The 19,159-nt window shown below is 39.9% G+C and overlaps 1 protein-coding gene across 2 annotated transcripts; it reads right to left on the bottom strand.

Moving 5' to 3' along the window:
• Nucleotides 1–1,063: 1,063 nt before the first annotated feature.
• mep1b (meprin A, beta) lies at nt 1,064–15,214 on the bottom strand. Of its 2 annotated transcripts, none has more exons than XM_034140742.1 (15): nt 15,093–15,214; nt 13,888–13,915; nt 13,498–13,548; nt 13,363–13,406; nt 12,612–12,690; nt 12,405–12,522; nt 11,316–11,494; nt 10,635–10,853; nt 7,397–7,546; nt 4,915–5,130; nt 4,459–4,715; nt 3,015–3,225; nt 2,761–2,937; nt 1,328–1,587; nt 1,064–1,191 (listed from the first exon to the last, which is right to left on the bottom strand). In XM_034140742.1, the coding sequence occupies exons 1-15, from the start codon at nt 15,132–15,134 to the stop codon at nt 1,147–1,149; spliced, it is 2,076 nt and encodes a 691-aa protein (XP_033996633.1). In that variant the 5' UTR covers nt 15,135–15,214; the 3' UTR covers nt 1,064–1,146. The 2 variants fall into 2 exon arrangements, with proteins under 2 accessions (XP_033996633.1, XP_033996634.1); XM_034140743.1 differs by having other exon boundaries at nt 1,334–1,587.
• Between the last annotated feature and the right edge of the window lie 3,945 nt (nt 15,215–19,159).

Here is a 19,159-nt window from a genome sequence, read left to right as displayed (position 1 = left end):
TTCAATTCCATTTTGAAGCGTGGTGAATGTGATGCATATAAAAAGTGTTTACTGGTGGCATAAACAAGCTGTGATTTTCTATCAATACCAAATGACTTACTCTGATATAAAGCTGCATTTATTGATAGATTTTGCATGCATTTAGCAAAAAAAACTAAACGGACTAAAAAGCTCTGCAAAATTGGGTTATAACTCTCTACCAATAACCCTCTCCTCAATATACTCTGATCCATCGCTAATGTAAAAATATGAATAAGTGCAGCTTTGTCATGCTTCAAGATAGGCATTTTCCTAAAAATGGGTCCGATAGGCCCGAATAACTGAGAACATTAAATGAAACTATATCTGTTGAGCTGCACATATACCAAATCAGTCAGGCAACCGAAACCAAAATTATTTGATTTTGCAACGTTACTGTTGCAATCAAATGTCCGACAGGTCAAATGGAATATAAGCAAATGATTATATAATTTATGTTTCAAAATGTTTGATGAAGGGACGGACAATGTGAGAAGATCTCTGTATGCAGGAAACATATAACGTGTAAAACTGTGCGAGTTAATCCGTGTTTTACAGCCTTCCAATGGAGAGTGAATCATGACACTTGTGCTGTTATATTTGAAAACCTCATAATAAAAATTATGATTGACCTGAACTGATGTTTGTCTGCTGTTTTTGGCTCAAAAAGTGACTGATTGATGGACAGAATAATGAAACGGGTATCATATAGTACATGTATTCTCTGTGTGACCCTTTGGTTGTTCAACGATGCTCTTCGGTGTTGCATGCTACCATTTCAGACTTCAATCCCTTCAGGAAAGCCATCTAGATGTGTGGCTATTCCACTACTGATAATGCACTCCAAGCTAGCCCTAACTGAATGCAGGGCTGTAGCCAGGATAGATGAAAATATTGTATTAACGGGTACCTCTGTCTAACCCCACCACACTAAAAACAAGTATTAACTCGGCACCCAATAAGGTATGCAAACGTTTTTTTTTTTTTTTCAAACATTTTCTTCAACATTTTTTATTTTTATTATCATACATGAAAATTAGTTGAATGTCTAAATAACAATCTAAGATAATTTAATAATGAATTCTCTCTTTTTCTGTTAAATGCTGATTCTCTCCTTTGATCGGGACATCATGGAGATGTGAAAGGAGATGGTAAATCTTTGGTTGGGTGCTCCTGTAATACAATAGAGACACATTTAGTGCAGATATTCAAACACAAACTAAAGGCATACGTTTGCTTCAGATGCACAAATGAATGCTAACCTAAATCACCATGATGTGAAATACTGCTGACTCTCACATTTACTTACACTCACTTCTATGAATCCAGGCATGTCCTGGATGATCACCACCCTGTCGCTCTCCTGCTGTCTCGTCTTCCTCCAGGCTCTCCCTACGATCGCCATGGAAACCACCATCATGGCTGCTGCCACGCACCCTGCCACCGCTGCCACCAGCGTGTGCTTAGCGGGCCCCTCAGGAGCATCTGGGTCTGCAGCCTTCACCAGCCTGGGGTCAGCATGGACTGCAGAGCGGGGAAGAGGCTGTGACACCAGCAGGTCCGATATATCTGAGAACAAGGAGACAACAACCATGGTGTTTCAGAGATCTTAGGTGGACAGTACAGATGTTTGTTATTGGCATGGGGTGCGGTTATTGCTGCTTGTGGAGAGACAGGAGTGACTCAGCTGGAGATGAGACAGCTGGCAGAATCAGGTGATCAGTCAGGCGATAAAAGCATGATGGGAGCTTGGTTCTTGTCTCCTTCTGTAGGCTGATTCCTGAGAGGAGGGACGTATTTGGAGTAGTAACATCTGGACTTGGGGAGTGTTGTGTTTGAGTTTTTATGTTGAGTCCAAAGGCTAGTTTTTGGGAAGAAACCCGGTTTGTCTTTGTCAAATCCTCTTCTCCTTCAATCATAATCATAATCAGTTGTAACTGCAGTGTAAGCAGGGATTCTCACAGTGGCTCCTCAACAGGAACACGATGAAAGGACAAGAGGATTTGAAAAAAACAATCAGGTTTGTATTCCAAAATCTTGCCTTACCCAACAAAAAAACCTAAAACAAAGAGACTGCCATGCCGAACACGTCCCCCCACACGTCCCCCCCAACAGGACCCAGCCTGTTGCAAGAGACGATAACCCAAGACCCCTGGAAGTGCGCTGGCCGTTGATGCAAATGTTCCATTGTGGGAAAAAGTTGATACCACACTTCCGTTTGAGTTTGTGACTGCATATAGGCCCAAAATACTTCTCCCTATTGATTATATTGATAAAAAGAGGTCTGGTAGATCAACTACCCAGTATGAACACTTTTATAGCCCTTATTAAAATATTTAGGGTTAAAAGCTTTAAAATGCACTCAAAGCCAAATCCAGAGTTATTTTCTTTCTCCATTTATTTGCTTGGGCCAGGAACGGAGGCAGGGTTTTAGGAAAACGCAAGTGCACATGCTCTATGAGCCCGAGTCCCTGAATGATCCAGGTCCTTTTTGTTGTCAGTCAATTTTTGGCTTTATGCGGCACTGAGCACATTTTTTAAAGATGACACTGTATCCAGTTCTCTTTATACATCCATGCAAGAACCAGGTTACCATCATGTTGTTATTGTCTAACTGATCACCTGATTCAATCCAGCTGTCTGATCACCGACCGAGTCATGCAGGTCTCTCCGCCACCAGACAGCTCCATAACCACACTCTACCGCCATATTGTTATATACTGGGGTCATCTGACTCCACACCTTCCAGACTGAATAGGAAGTAGGCATCGTCTCCTTTGATGAAGTTCCTGCTCTTGAGTCTACTGTGGGTGATGAATGAACTTGTTCCGGTGCCTGGGCCTCGATAGTAATAGCTGCCATCGGACGCTATCACCTTCGAGCCCACCTTCCGGGGATCGTCCCAGTAGAACTCAGTGCCTGGGAGAAACAGACCCACTGTCATTCTCTGACAAAGAAACAACTCATTGTGTAAGGAGTTTCCATCCTTCTCTTACCATCAGAGGACATCTTGTCAGGGTCGGTGGTGACCATTCTGTGCATGTTCATTTGCTGTCTGATGTCAGACTGCTGGTCCATAAGGGCCATAGTTGCCTGTTGCCATGGACACGGCCACTTGAGTTTGTGGTCGTTGGGGCCGGAGGTCAGGTAGAAGTATGTGCCCATGTTATCCGGACTGCTGCTTTTTCCGTTTAGGTACACACCGACCTACAGATCACAGAACAGAATGAAGTCATTTTAAAGTTTTTTACTTTAACTTCATGATTAGATGATTCGAAAACATTGTTGCAGCAGACATCAGTGCAAGAATGCTACGGAAATGTGAGTTAAAGAAGTATTGTGTGGTATTAGTGGCATCTCAAAGTGAGGTTTCAGATTGCAACCCTCACTTACTAAGCGTGTCAGAGAACTTTGGTGTCCTTCGGGTAACTACAAATCTCAAAGGCCCTCTGTAGAACCAGATTTTGGTTTGTCCATTCTGGGCTACTGTAGGAACATAGCCAAGAAACATACAGTGGTGAACTCCATGCAAGAGGACCTCCCCCTATGAAGATATGAACGACTTAAGCTAACAAAAAAAACAAAAAGGTTTCAGGTGATCATAGACTTATGAAGTTATAGTTATACATGTAGTGTTCTGTTAATAAAATCCACTAAATCCTGAACTAGGGGTATCTCAAAGTGTAAATGACTTGGTGCTTCAGGACTTGTGATTTTGAGGTAATACAAAGTCATCCACTTCTACTAAGCAGTCACGTAAAAAGTCTCCATCAGGGAGAGCTATTAAGCGAATTATGCTTACCAATTTTGTGAGATACCATATAGCTTCCTTGTGTTACACCGTACTTCTCAAAAGGTTTATGTAGACTCACTGTTGGCCATATCAATTCAAGTCAAATTAGATGATAGATTATCATACCAAATATATATTTTATATTTGGTACCTATTTGATATGAATAAAATATGATGCCCTACACCCTGGTGCTTTACTCGACCAGTCCACAACTGTAACTTAAAGGGGACCTATCATGCAAAATGCACTTTTGTACGTCTTTTATACATGAATATGTGTCCCCGGTGTGTCAGGGAACTCACCAAGTGTCAGAAAACACAACCCTCTCTATTTTCCTCCATACCCAAATCTCTAAAAACGGGGCTGCAACGGATCTGATACAGACTGATACAGATTTGAAATTGTTCTGACGTCAGAAACGGTGTGCTCCGCCTATATGGGCAACTCTCCACCTATCAGGGGAATGAGAGGTTGCGTGGCATGGTAACAGCATGGTAACAGCATGGTAACATGACGCTCGTGCCTCGCCCCCCATATATAGGTATGGCCCTACAATATATTATTCAAATATAGCATGATAGGTCCACTTTAACTCAACGGTTGAGCTCTTGATTGTTCCAAGATTAAATATTTCATAGGCGTTTACCTGGAAGGAGTAACCTGCAGGGGACAGAAAGCGGGGGCTGTACACTTTCTCTCCTACAGGGGTGGTGTCCAGCAGGCGGGTGATGTTGCGGATGTGCCAGATGTGCTGAGGGCACTTTGCAGAGGACAGGTTAATGTCATCCAGAGAGAAACCTCCCTTGGTTGGACTACTCCCCCTCACGCCCTCAAACACCACACGCGCCTTCTTCGTCACATTCACATTGATGGTATGCAGTTCCCAGGAGCCCATGACTCCTCCTGTAAGAAAAATAATGTAGATTTTATAACAAAACTATTTCCTATGTTGTTGGTGCATTTTGAAGCTTATTTTGATTGATCTGATTACATGGTAAGCCGGTGAAAATATGTACAGTCACAAACTTCAAAATTGTGCAGATAGAAGCTTCAATTGTAATTAAACCGTGCATCACATAATATGTAATTTTTAGTTTGTTACCTAAAATACTCTTGAAGAGCCTCAGTTTGCCACCGGGGTTGGCCTCGTCATACTCTCTCACCCAGATGTTGAGAACATCATCGACCGCCCCGCTGTTATGGAGGAAGAAGGTCAGACACTGGGCTCCGGGTTTGGGGTAAAGCCAACGACTCTCCAGGAAGGCACGGTCACCAGGTTCAGCAGAGGCTGTGCTGAAGTGCATGAAGTAACCTTTTCCTGAGGGCAGCGGGAGACAACGCTGGTTCAGTTGGCTCTTTAGAGGTTTGTCATATTACATTTTATGGTTGCCTATTTAAAAACCTCAAGGTTCAAGGTTCTTTATTTGTCAAACGAACATAGCTACAGTGTAGTTATGTCGATGGAAAATCTTGTGTCACAGGCTTCTCCAACAGTGCAACACAAAACACAGATAAACAGAAAAATATAGTGCAAGTAAATAGTAAATAGTAAATACAAGAAGAAAATAGTTTTAAAAAGTGAAATAGTGAAATAGTGCAATAAGAGTCTATATGCAAGTCATTGAAATATGATATATTAGGTAAATAGATAAATAATTTTTAAGTAGCAGCCAGATGAATATTGTGTGTGTTTAACAGTCTTATTGCCTGTGGGATCCGCCTGCCAGACGGCAGCAGGCAGAACAGTTTGTGGCTGGGGTGATGGGGGTCTTTTATAATCCGGAGGGATTTCTTCCTGAGCCGCTGGGAGTAAAGGTCCTCCATGGATGGCAGCTCCCTTCATCATTGACAATTCAGTAGGCTTAGGCTTAAAGTCACCTCCAAATCATACTGCCTGGACTATGAGAGGTTAAAGTTATTAGCTACCGTAAGGGGTGGATGACTAAAGCTCTGAGAGGCAAAAATAGAGAATACTAGGGATCTATTTTCTAAGTGTGGTTTAAAATAGATTGTCATTGGAAAATAATCCTTACAAATTAAAAACAACAACAACAACAACAACTGTGAAACAGATTCAGTCAGAATAATATTTCTGAATGAAAAGTCTTCGTCTGGGAAACAGGTGGAGAAATACAACTTTTTGTCTGGACAATCTTTCAATGTTTGTTGTTGTAATAGTCATTTTGGCCACTAGAGGCTGAAGTGCTCCACTACACCATGTTCTCAATAGAGTGGTGCAGGGATTACGTATTTACACAGAAGTAAACTGCGCATGGGTTCCCTCGACCAAAAAGCAATGGGATTTCTCCATAGGATTTTGGAAAATAGCTCGATTAAGATCTGTGGAAAACGAACCTGTTTGATAAATGCACATTTTGTTCAGCCGGATAATATCCACATGTCTACTTTTATAAAAAAGAAATCTAATCGCCAGAAGCAAAATGCTAACGTTATGCTATAAACGAGCTAGCCGAGTACAGCAGGGTCGCACGACTTCAACGTCACGCCATATTAAGATCAATATTCAAAAATACAGATTATAAATGGTACAAGTTGAAGCGTTTGTTTTAACAGTTTGCAGGAGGCAGGTACTTGCTTTCAAGCAGAACAGGGCAAACAAACTTAGCGGGAGTGTTTTACGTGTTCGGCGTAATGACGTACAACGTCCTCGACAACTTCTGTAGTCCTATTCAGCCACTTGTTAACAACCATCGTTTTTCAGACACGTAAACTCTTCAAAAATCACCAGTGGGGTCACTGCTGATGTATTTAATGTCGTAGAACAAAACGTGATCTGTCTCTTAAATTTGTGTCAACCACAGACCTTATTTCGAGCTATTTTCCCAAATCCTATGGAGAAATCCCATTGACTCTGAGACGAGGGAACCGGTAGCGGTAAAATGCTAACTCACTTCAGGGTTTTAGGACTCGTCACGGCACCACTCTATTGTTATAGCAACTAAATAGTAATGTGACACCTGTTGTTATTGAATAAACACAGTAGAAAAAAACCATTTAGATCAGAATTAAAACATTTGATTTCCAGAGCTCTCTCAGAGCTTGAATCCAAGAACATTTTTTTTCTTTTGTAAAAGTTATTACAAAAGCCACACTTGATTGCATCTAATAAAACCTCAATATATTGCTATATAGCTTAACAATATCAAAACTAATCATAATAACAATCCTAATAAAAAATAATCAATGTGTTTTTCACTGCCAGCCCGTACTTTGTACAGCTTATGTTATAAATCAGTCAACACCAAGGCCAGCAAACTATGAGGCTAGATAAGAAAAAAATAAGTGATTAGCTTTCTTTGTCATAACTGCTACCTGTACAACAACACAGATAATTGTTTAGTTTTAAATAAACAGATTCTTTATCTGCATTTTCCAGGGTTTCACTTCCAAATAATCTGTTTAAACTGAAGAGGCCATTTTTGTGACTGCATTATTTCCCTGAAATTGAGACTTTTAGATATTTTGTGACATATTTGGTTCCTTTAAAAGCGTTCTGATTCCAAAGTAGATTAGATAAAAGCAAAATCTACGACTTTTCACCATCACTTTTGATTGACAGTCACCTTTACATTGACCCAAGTTGGAGAAGTCAGTCTGAGGCCCTCCACTCACAGAACTGCGGTGCTCCCACTTTGCATTACCAGGACCCAGAATCATGCCACATATGTTCTCCTCCTCAAAGTTACAGCTGTCCACAAAGGTTGAGGACTTCCCTGTGGAGAGGAAACAGTAATATTTGAATGAAAATGGAGATGCAGCAGCCTTGAATAACCAAGACTTAATCTTGTTTGACTGATCAGAAGTGCTGTCCTGGAATGCTACCAAAATGTACATAGTATTGCAAAGATAAATACAGTATACATAGATATAAAATAACACAAAAAGGCAGTAAGAATGTGATAGTGGGTTTTACAAGCAATCACATCCATCCTTCAACTTACTGTAGGCAACAAACATATTCCTTAGAATAAGCAAAATCAGCAAAACAAAGTCTTTTTTTATTACTGTCAGTTATTTTACATTCTCTGACCATTTATAATTAAACCAAATAGTAACAGAAGCAGCCTCATTCCTCAACTCCAAGAATCACAGACTTTTGAAATATATGTAAACCCTAACAAACTCATCTAACAAATTAATTGCCATAGCCATTCCTCTTTGCAATACATTAGATCAATTCTCTCCAAAAGATGCACAAGTTGTAACATTTAAAAAAATCTCCCAAATATAGCATATAATGCACAACTTAATACTTCCAATGTTAAGATTTCATCGTTGCAATAGTTGCTGTTTGATCCATTCAAAGGAATACACTTATAACATTCAGTATGCATGACAGCACATACTCAGACCCCATTTACACGCAAACGCATACGAAACGCAAACGAACCGAATACGATATCAAAAAAGTCTTCCGTTCACACGAGACCGCCCGGGAGCGCTGGAGACGCTGTAGTACATATGACGGGCCTGTAAGTGGCGCTGTACTTCCGCACGAGACCGCTCGAAAGTGCTGGAGACGCTGTAGTACATATGCCGGGCCTGTAAGTGGCGCTGTACTTTCGCCACAAAATACACCAAAAGCAGCGAAGAAGACGAAGCGAAGTTTATGCCCCGCGGTGGATTTAGCAACATGTAGTTCATGTAATTCTCCATGTCCACTTGTTGCTGATGGTTGTGGTAGAGGAGCTGTAGATTTTGCACTAACATCTGTAGCATGGTCAGTAGCAGTAGCAGTAGCCACTGACAGTAGCTACTGACCATGCTACAGCAGTGAGCAGCAGAGGTGGGGAGAGGTGGGGCTATGGCTTCATCGTTATCAGGAAATGATCGTATAGAGGCGTACACACCAGCGACGTGCAGTCAGGGGAGGCAGGGGAGGCAGAGCCTCACCTGTCATACTCCAATGTAACAGAAAAACAACTAAAGAAAAACGAAATAGTAATAATAATAAATTGTCTCCACTGATCTGTGTTGTAAGTGTGATTTATGTATGATTCCAATCGATTTTTATAGTCAAAATCAGCAAATTGGCCGAGCTCCGCTACAACTACATGGGAGCGATGAGGAGTGAGGCAGGGACGAGCTCTTCCTCACGTAAGCCCACAGTAACTTGCTGGAGCGCGGGCACTAATTTAGCGCGGGCACTTATTTTGTGAGCGTGCTCAAGCCAGTTACTGTGGGGTAAGGTGAGGCACAGATGAGATCTGCCTCACCTCAGAATGCGTAACCCCACAGAAACTGTCTGGAAAGCGGGCCCTAAGCGCATGCCTGTTACCATCTCACTGTAGGTCACCAATGTAATGTTTGTAGATCCCTTTATTACATTTATCCTCGCCATCCATAGTCTCTAAATAACTTATTTCACGTATATATGATATTTAGGCTCGCTGGTCTCATCATACAACGGCAATGAAAAAAGCACCAGGGGAGGCAGCCATAACCTCTGCCGCACTGAAGGGGGCGCACGTGAGCCCACAGGTTCTTGTTGCTACTGTTATTCTACGCAGAGACGGTAGACGCAAACAACAAACTAGACTTTTGAAACTAGAGGAAGATAAGGAGGACTTTTACAAAAAAGTAATAGAGATTGTTGTCCAGAAGGATAGCATGGACTTCATCTTCAAGTCAAGGTAAGACCACAATTGTAATGAAAATGGGATCTTACTAAGAAAGAACAATCCAATATTTAGATTTTGGGTATCCTTTTGTTGAACGGTCTGTTTAAAATGCATCGAAGCATCAGACTAAAAAAGCTTTTGAAAATAACCGAATATTTCGATTAAGGTCAAAATATAATATTTGTAAATCTGACTCTGAAAGAGTCAGTGCCTCACCAGCCATGAACCTCACCGCACGTCACTGGTACACACGGAGCCGTTTCCCCCCCAGAGTGTTCCGTTTGCAGATCTATCCACCTTGGGACCCGTTATCGTTTGCGGGGTCCATTTCCGCGGTTCCGTTACGGCCTTCTGTGAACGAACGGGCTATACGAAAGAGAAAAGTAGCGGATACAACCGTTTGCGTTCTCGTGTAAACAGCACATCATTCATTATTAGTTGGAAACTTCTTATGTAAGAGTTTTGAATCAGGACACCTTTGATCAAATATGTTATCACATAGCCAGCTTTTATTTACCCTGCATGAAAGGAGTGATACAAGGAACAAGGTGTTGATATGAGGCAGTGCATCAGTCAGCTTGATAACTGAGGGCTGATATGCAGGTAGAGAACAAAAGTTCCCTGACACAATATTGTTACATCATCTCCCAACATAGGTTCACCTGGACCAGAAAAACACATTGAACCGAAAAGAGCTTCAACAGTTCAGAGCGACTCTGTTCTGATCTGACACCTGAAAACTTTCTGCATAAATAAGGCCATGAGTGAAAGATTTTAAAAACACCACCAATGCCCTTTCAAAAAGGGAAATTGATTGCATGTTAGCCAGTGCTGCATAATTTCAACAAGTTAAATTAAAATAGGGCCAGTAGTTTTCAAAATTAGAGTCAGATTACTGCATTTATCCCGGGAAATATTGTGTTGACTAATCCCTCAATACTGCTGACGAGCAAATCATAACAAATGGCTGCCGCTTTAGTACTAAGGGCTAATAATTAGAGATGACTGCCTACAATTATTTATTTACAGTATATAAGCATCAGTGTACACCAGATAAGTCTGACCTTACTTGTACCTCACACAAATAATATTTTATGACCCAATTTGGGTTATTGATTGTTGAACTCTCAAAGTTCAGGTTTTATGCTTCATTTAAACTTTGATGGCCAAATGGACTCACTGCAGTTGTAGAGGTGGTTGAGCTTGGTGAGGTCACTAGCACTGAAGCCCATCCTCTGACCAATCACGTCCATGAAGTGGGGGATCTTGGTGACGATGGTGGGCTCGGAGGCGATGTTGAAGGAAGTCTTGCTGTAGTGCATCACAGAGCCGTAGTCATAGGCAACGCCCAGAGCGCTGGACACCGTGTCGTCGTATGTTTTAAAGTTGTGCTCTTTACCTGGGAAATTGAAGAATATGAGGCTGAATTCAGCCCTTTGTTTTTGAAATTGTATTCAGGTAGCATGAATGTTTAAGGAGAAAATAACATAGGAGATAAAAGAGCCGGCAGTGATGACGTATTTTTGTAGACCGACCCGGAAGTTAGCATCACAAGGGTTCCCTCGACAAAAAGCAATTCTGGCAATTTGGTTTTTCCATTGGATTTCAAAAGATCACAGAAAATAAGAAAAGCAGAATATTCTCTAGATATTATCTGATGTTTTAAGCGTAAATACATGTGGCAAATGTCGTGGACGTGAAACCAAAAACACGTTCCAAAAAAATCGAACTCGTTTTCCGGTTTTTAGGACTCATATCTGCACCACTTTATAGTTTGTGTACTCATATTGTATAAAGTCCCTGCATGAGTATCCACCATTTTAAGTGAGCTGTAGTTCAAGGTGTTGCAGATGAATGTTACCAGGTTCGATGCGATCCCACATGATGTCAACGTAATCATCGCGGTCAGCTCTGGACTGCTCGTGCCAGAAGCCAAGAGCGTGCAGGAACTCGTGCTCAACGGTTCCTAGGCGATCACAGTTTCTACCTATGGACAGCCGCTGCTTCCCCACTCGCTGGTTTCCTACAGAGGAGTAGCATCTACGGAAAACACAACGTGCACATTTCACTTTATAGTCTTTTTAACCAAGGGAGACATCTGACATTAGGAGGATGACAAAACATGGGAAGCTCTCCTGGAGCTTAGAAGATCCTGTGTTACTTTAATGTATATGCTCTTTTGTTTGTCAAGACAGGTTGTTTGTCATGTTTATGTATATTTAATATTCAATAAGACATGCAGTGATCCAGTATCAGAAGACTGACATTTGTGCATAAACCTTAAATAATAGCACATTATCCTGGAAATTATTCTGCACTTTGATTAGGTTTTTGTTGAAATTCTATGTGGCCTAAAGCAGTTATAAAAAATGTTGCCACTTGGGGAAAGCAGATCAAACTGTGAACAAAACACTGACGGACCAACACATTCTCATACCTACTGGACAACATTTGACAAGTTGACTTTTGGTTTCACAAATGAGACAAACAGTGGTCTCCTGGCTGAAAGTCCTGTTTGTTAGACCTGCCTATCCACTCATGCGTTCTCGCTATACCAAATGAGTTACTTTTTCATAATAGTAATAAAAAATTCTAGATCCTTTTAGACATGATTTGGTTTCAATCAATCCCAGAGAAGGATCTTGTGGCCAAAATGTTCATCTTAGGTGCTGGACAGTTAGCGTATAGTTGGTTTATTTTAGCTATTTCACTGTAAACTGTTTAGGTTGTGCACCGAAAACCCAAACGGAGCGGAAAGATCCTAAAAGGATGTTTGGCCTATGGCAAGGTGTTTGGCCTATGGCATTTCTAAAAGTATTAGGGTAGCTCAAACATTTGTTGGGAATGTAGTGTTTGCCTTGACATATGTTGGGACACATTTCCCCAGCAGGCATGGAATCAGCACTGACATAGTTCTGGTTTGTTTGAATGGACCAAACACAGCGCTCACCCACTCCCTTTGAACACAGAGATGTAGTTCTCCTCTCCTTTCCATGGAGAGAAGTCAATGCAGGTCTTCAGTCTGTACTGGTCAAATGCCTTCAGGATTACCCCCTTTGCATTCATTTCTGCAGAGTATAAAACAAAGATTAAAAAACATTCCAATTTGTTGTATATCCATAATGACATGATAGGGTTATGTGTGTGAGCGTCTTACCCAGACTGTCCTCCAGGTAGTAGGGGATTGTTGTTGGCCAGCGGTACTTGTCTCCTATAATGGAGTTTCTGTTGACCGACTGATATCAATGAAGAGAACAACATGTAAACAATAGAAAAGATAACGAAAAAGCACCAACAAGAACATTCTCACTTTAAATGATGTTCTTAAATGGTTAGCTTTGCTAGATTGCATGCAAATTAGATTATTCTGTTTTATGGGAAGACTTCACCAGGAATCCCTCTGTGTCTCTTTAGACAATTATACATACTGCATATATACTGTACATAAGAATCATTATTTTAATGCATGTTTGTTACTAATGTTTGTAAAGTTACATTAAAGCCTTATGATCTTCATTAGAGCAGAATCACATAATTATTTTTGTGTCTTTATTAATAATATACAAATGATTAATAATAAACGAAATATAAATAATTCTAAACAAATATAGTCGAATGAATTGCCGAAAAAAGAGGGAAAATGCAGTTTTTGCCTGATATCATTATTATTTCTGTTTTAAATTATCTATACATATCACAATAATATCAATATTCTTTTATTATTTTGGCAATGATAATCATGGAGTGCAAATCTGATATGGTGACAGATATGTGAATGAATATATTATGAAAATAAATATATTTAAATTTGTTCTGATTGCTATCGGTGATAAGCTGAGTATGGATGCTCTCTTTTCAGTATATCATTTTGTGTATGCAGATATAAAGTGATACTCAGACGGGCTCACCTCCTCCAGATCGATGTCTCCCTCCAGCAGATCCAGCCCCCCCGCTGCACAGATAAATGGTATTGGTATATTAAAATCCTCAGAGACATGGACAAATTATACAACAAAGCAAAACAAATAAATGTGTCCACACACCTTTATTGATGTTAAAGATGTCCCAGTCATGGCCTTCATCCACATCCGTTTCTGTAGAGTCAATAATATGAAGCTCAAATATGGGATTACAGTACGATATTATTAACGTAATTATTAATGTACTGGTGCAGTTAGCATAGACCTGAGGCATGTTAACCTAAACATGTCACATATATTTTCATACTCAGAAACAATAGCACATTAAAGCATGTGGGTGTGTGTGTGTGTGTGTGTGTGTGTGTGTGTGTGTGTGTGTGTGTGTGTGTGTGTGTGTGTGTGTGTGTGTGTGTGTGTGTGTGTGTGTGTGTTTGTGTGTCTGTGTGTTTTGTCATCTTAACCCCACCTGACTAAAACACTTTAAACCCAAAAGCATCATAATATGTGCCTCACCTGTATCTCCTGTTAGCTTAGCTGCTGCCTAAAAACAACATGCATACATTAGAAAAACAATTAATCAAGATTATTCATGACATGATTGAAGAAATGTACTGACAACAATGTAACTTTAAAGCGGGAGACTACAGCCAATTATTTTATTGTTTTAAGTTTTTATATGCACTGGTACATTTTAAGAGTTTTGTCTTCTTTCAGACTAGTTTGAAAACATCCAACATACACATTTGGTGATTACTAACTATTTTTGGTCTGTAGATTTCTCCTACATTCACCCACAGTCAGCATTACATAATGGCTTATTTGCATATAAAAACACAACATGTAAGAAAACGTTTCATACTAATAATCACATTGTCAATCACAACAAACAGGTGTCCTACAGTGGCTAAGTGAAAGTCCAGATCTCTATCCCATTGAGAGACCGTGGTGCTGTTTGAAAGCTGCAGTCCACAAGAGTCATGCAACCAATGTGAAGAACCTGGAGCAAATCTGCCAAGAAGTCAGAAATCCCCCCAACAGTGTGCCGAGCTGGTAGATACTTACCCCATTGGCTAACAGATCATTCATTTTGGCGTTGAAAATGTACTGCTGGATCATATGAGTTTTCTTTAAAAAAAACTGACTGGATACATTTCTAAGAATACTTTGTAATCCAGACATCTCTGATACATTTCAAGGGGGTAAAATACTGTTGCAAGCCACTGTATCCATGTATCTGAACGTTTCACAGAGGGGTTTCTTCATAAATTGTTCATAACCTGATTTATAGAACATTTTTTACCCCAAAAATAATTAGTTTTTCCTGGCAGCATATTGTGATTTATAGAGCAAGCAAAAGACATATCCAAAAGTCCCATTGTAAAAGCTATTTGATTTAATATGTCAACAAAATAAAACAAGTGAATTGAACATGGCTTGTTCAACGTTCCCATTTATATGGGACATTTTGTGCAAATTAGCACAAATGCATAATTTGCAAATTGAATTTTTTTTTTCTCTTAAAGTAAGTAATTAAATGGGAAAGTTTTATGATTGATATACTATTTAATTAAATGTTTTATTTAATTTAAATTATATTTAATATAATTATTATATTAAATATAAATTACATTTAATATTTTAAAATGTTTCCTATATATCTGTAGTGACTCTAATTGAAGCCCTGGAGATCAATACGATTGTTAATTTTTCACACTTACCAGTCCCAGCCCAAAGAACAGAACGATCCACCGGAGTGCCATGGCTGCAGCTGCACACACACACACTAACACACACTGTGCTGGTGTGACCTGCCTCAGACCTGCCGTCTAAACAAATGTTGCTGCTTTCATTTAGCACAGATAATCAGTGCAGAGCACGGAACTTTCACATGATCGGATTTTTACAACGAGGAGATCACACGGCTGTCGAATTAATTATTAATTCAATAAGCATGATTATCTTATCTTGTATTTAGAGCCACTCTTATAAAAATACACTCGTGCAGAGGGTTAGATTACAAAGACAGACAGACAGACAGACAGACAGACAGACAGACAGACAGACAGAAAAAAATAGAGCAATAATAATATTAGTAATAACATTAATGATGATATTGTTAATTTATTATTAAGGATAAACATATAACTATAACGTGCTAGATCCATAGAAAGTAATGCATTATGTGGCATTTGTGTCACTGACAGAGGATGGTTGTGTTATTAAGTTATTGGGTTAATGTTGCATATGTATTCTTGCAAACATGCCAGATGGATGTTATTTGAAATCACAATCTGAGGCCCCCCAGTGGAATCTATTTGAACTCTCACATTATAATTTGGCAGGTTATCATGATGAATTAATCTTTCACCTGAAAAAAGGGTCCGGATTTGTGTATATGGCTGTTTATATGGAGGACAATGAGGTACAGTTATGGAAAGAAAAACAAATCGATACTTTTTTAATTCGCTAGGAGACACACTGCGTCTACTACTGAGGATCATGCAGTGACAATAAAGAAAAAAAAGGTTTGGGTAATTTAAAGCAAAAACACAAATAAATACAATGAATGTATTGTATTGTAGTGTGTGTAATATTGTTAAACCTTTATGCTGATGAGATCTGCATTTATTTAGAGAATAGTGAAACGGTTGAATATGTTAAGCTTGTGAAAGGAAAAGGCAAAAATATCAACACTTGCATCAGGGTGGCAGGGAGAAAGCTGGACGGCATGGCTATTAGTTGATGTTGGCAGCAGAGTTTTCTAGGTCTTATAGCTATTGGAATAACAGACAAAATGTGCAGTCCTAGGTTGGGGGAGGCAGCATAAAGAGCATATTGAGAGTGTGTAATGATAAAAGGGTCTTAACAAACACAAGACATTTGCAGGTATATGCCTTTTATGTCACCTGTGAAACCATCACCATCCTTGACTTATTTTAATTATATCCACTTTGGCAGTTTTGTTTTGTTGTGTGTTTAAACAAGACTCGATGTATCTAATGACAACAAGCTAAAGGCCCTGACACACCAGGCAGTCACCAGAGAAGACACCGACAGTTCCATCGACGAGTTCTCCTGCGTCTTGGCCATGTGTCGCACTGGAACACACCGCAAATACTTCAGCCGAGCATGTACGAACTGCGCATGCGTGAGTGGCAATAACTGTCCTTACCAGCAGGCGGTGGTAGTGTGTATTCGTCATTCAAAATAGGCAACAACCGGAAGAAAGAGAAGAAGAACAGACTGTGATATAAACAAACAGCAAATAGCGTGTGTGTTCCATTTTCACTCTCGTCCAGTTTTGAATTGATTGATTGAAAAGTTTATTAACAGCTTGTATATTGGGTACAGTACAGTACAGCTCAAAACATACAATTGTTAAGGGGATGCAGACCAGAGAAAGACTTTCGTCTTGTTTACATCAGGGTCCCCCATTTCCAATTCATCATACATTCAGTGACGTTTTTATATGTACAAAAGTGGTGGGGCACAAAAAACTTAGATGTCTATATATAAGCTTCTGCAGTGACGTGCAGTGAGGTTCATGGCTGGTGAGGCACTGGCACTGACTCTTCAGGTTTACAAATATTATATTTTGAACTAAACCAAAATATAATATTATTTTCAAAAGCTTTTTTTGTCTGATGCTTCGATTAATTTTAAACAGACAGTTCAACAAAAGGATACCCAAAAAATGTAATTTTATCATTTAAATATTGAATTGTTCTCTCTTAGTAAGATCCCATTTTCAATAAAATTGCGGTCTTACCTTGACTTGAAGATGAAGTCCATTTGCCTATCCTTCTGGACAAAAATGTCTATTACTTTTTTGTAAAAGTCCTCCTTATCTTCTTGTAGTTTCAAAAGTCTATCATAAATCTAATCGATAGATTTATGATTAAAAAATTATAAAAGTAGGGTAGACATGTGGATATTATCCGGCTGAACAAAACGTGCATTTATCTAACAGGTACGTTTCCCACAGATCTTATTTCGAGCTATTTTCTAAAATCCTATGGAGAAATCTCATTGCTTTTTTGTCGAGGGAAGCCATGCGCAGCTTACTTCCGGGTTTTAGGACGCGTCACTGCAGCTCTCTCGTCTCCTCTTCACACACCACACTTTTCGCGGCACACGTACTTACAGCCAATCAGCTCAGAATTATGTGAGATGACGTATGGTGGGGATGGCAGCTCAGTGCCCCTATGGTCATTATTTTTTTGCCACACACATTAAATAGGAAAATACTCTGAGCATGCACAGTGTAGTTTTTACAGTCACCGTTCACTCACAGTGAGAGGGAGGGGGCATGATCAGGTTTTGTCCCACATGGCTCTAAACAGCTCAATAGCATAGACTGTATATATAAAGCTCAATAGGCACACACTGTAGACACTAATTAGAAGTACACAGACTAAAACAGCAATGTACAGACGAATCAGATGATTAAACATGATCTTAAAATATATTTTATATATTTTTTAATTTATTTTTTGCATTTTTTGTAATCATTATTTGTAATACTTTCTGCTGACACTAGGTGGGGCTGTGCCACCTGCCCCTAATGACCAGTCGCCACTGCTCTCGTCCATCGAAAACATGTTTTAGAATATAAAAATACATGAATGATGAAATGAGCACATAAAGTGCAGACATACTATAAAATCACAGTTAATAGACCTGCATCTGATGATCGCAGTGTTCTGGCGGGTGTGTAGTTTATTGAGTCAGCAATGTAGTAATGTAATAATGGCCACTTCTTGCTAAATTTACATTTCCATGTGATGCTTTTATCCGAGGCGACTCACAATAGGTAAATGAACAGCAGTAGACAGTATCTCATTTACTTAGACACTGTACTTAAGGACAATGTTGAGATACTTGAGACTAATCCTGCAACTTTATACTGACAAATAAACCGATGAGATGAAAAACCGGACTTGACCAAACAAATCACGGAGCTCTCAGCAGAGGACAGCCGGGGACGCTCCCGCCGATATCAGAGATGTCCCTGCTATGTGTGGGAGGTAAGAGAGGACATTTAAGGGCTATGTTTGATGTCTTTTAAGTATCACCTGCTGGGGTTTAGCTGCTGTCCTGTGCCTTTTTAAATCGTTTGTTTACGTCCCTCACTTCCGTTTCGCTTCTCATTTGCTAGCTGAACAGCTGATCAGATTGGTTTCTTGGCCCGATAGCTTGTGTCCGTGTCGACCGTGAAAGGCCAAATAAGGCGTGTCACGGCCGAGGGTTCGGGACACACCAAATTGACTTTGGGCGACAAGGAACGCCTGGTGTGTCAGGGCCTTAACAAGTACCACCATTTATTTACAATAGGCGCTTTCACACCGGAGTACTTTTCCCAGGAATAGTTCCGATAGTTCCTGGGATTTTGCGTTCACACCAAAAAGATCTGGAACTAGAACTTTTTTTTGCGAACCTTTTCACCTCTTTTTAGTCCCTGCTAGAGAGCAGGGACTTTCATGGGGGGAAGGTTCCAATTTCTGATTGGCTGTGCGAATTGCAAACCACGCCCCGTAAAACTCTGAAAAGTTCTTGTGAAGCCGCCATTTCATTTTATACAAATGAAGTAGCTACATTATTCAAGTTTACATTAACTTTGGATAATAACACGGGTCACGGGAGAAATAACGGGAGCCTCTCTCTTTTCCTCTCTCCCTCTCTCTCTCTCCTGACAGCCTGTCAGTATCCGTCTCATGCAGCTCACTGATCCAGTAATGAGTGACCCGACAGTGAAGAATAAATATATTTATAACTAGTTTAGCTT

The sequence above is a fragment of the Trematomus bernacchii genome, unplaced genomic scaffold (genome assembly GCF_902827165.1).
Source record: "Trematomus bernacchii unplaced genomic scaffold, fTreBer1.1, whole genome shotgun sequence".
Lineage (NCBI taxonomy): Eukaryota > Metazoa > Chordata > Actinopteri > Perciformes > Nototheniidae > Trematomus > Trematomus bernacchii.
Note: the sequence above shows the minus strand (reverse complement) of the source record. Positions and strands in the feature narration are given on the sequence as shown.

Coding starts and splice junctions, on each gene's coding strand:
- mep1b (XM_034140742.1), bottom strand. CDS start 15,134: ATGGCACTCCGGTGGATCGTTCTGTTCTTTGGGCTGGGACTG. Junction 12,523..12,611: donor CTACCTGGAGGACAGTCTGG/GTAAGACGCTCA, acceptor TATACTCTGCAG/AAATGAATGCAAAGGGGGTA. Junction 1,588..2,760: donor CTTCCTATTCAGTCTGGAAG/GTGTGGAGTCAG, acceptor CCTTGTTCTCAG/ATATATCGGACCTGCTGGTG.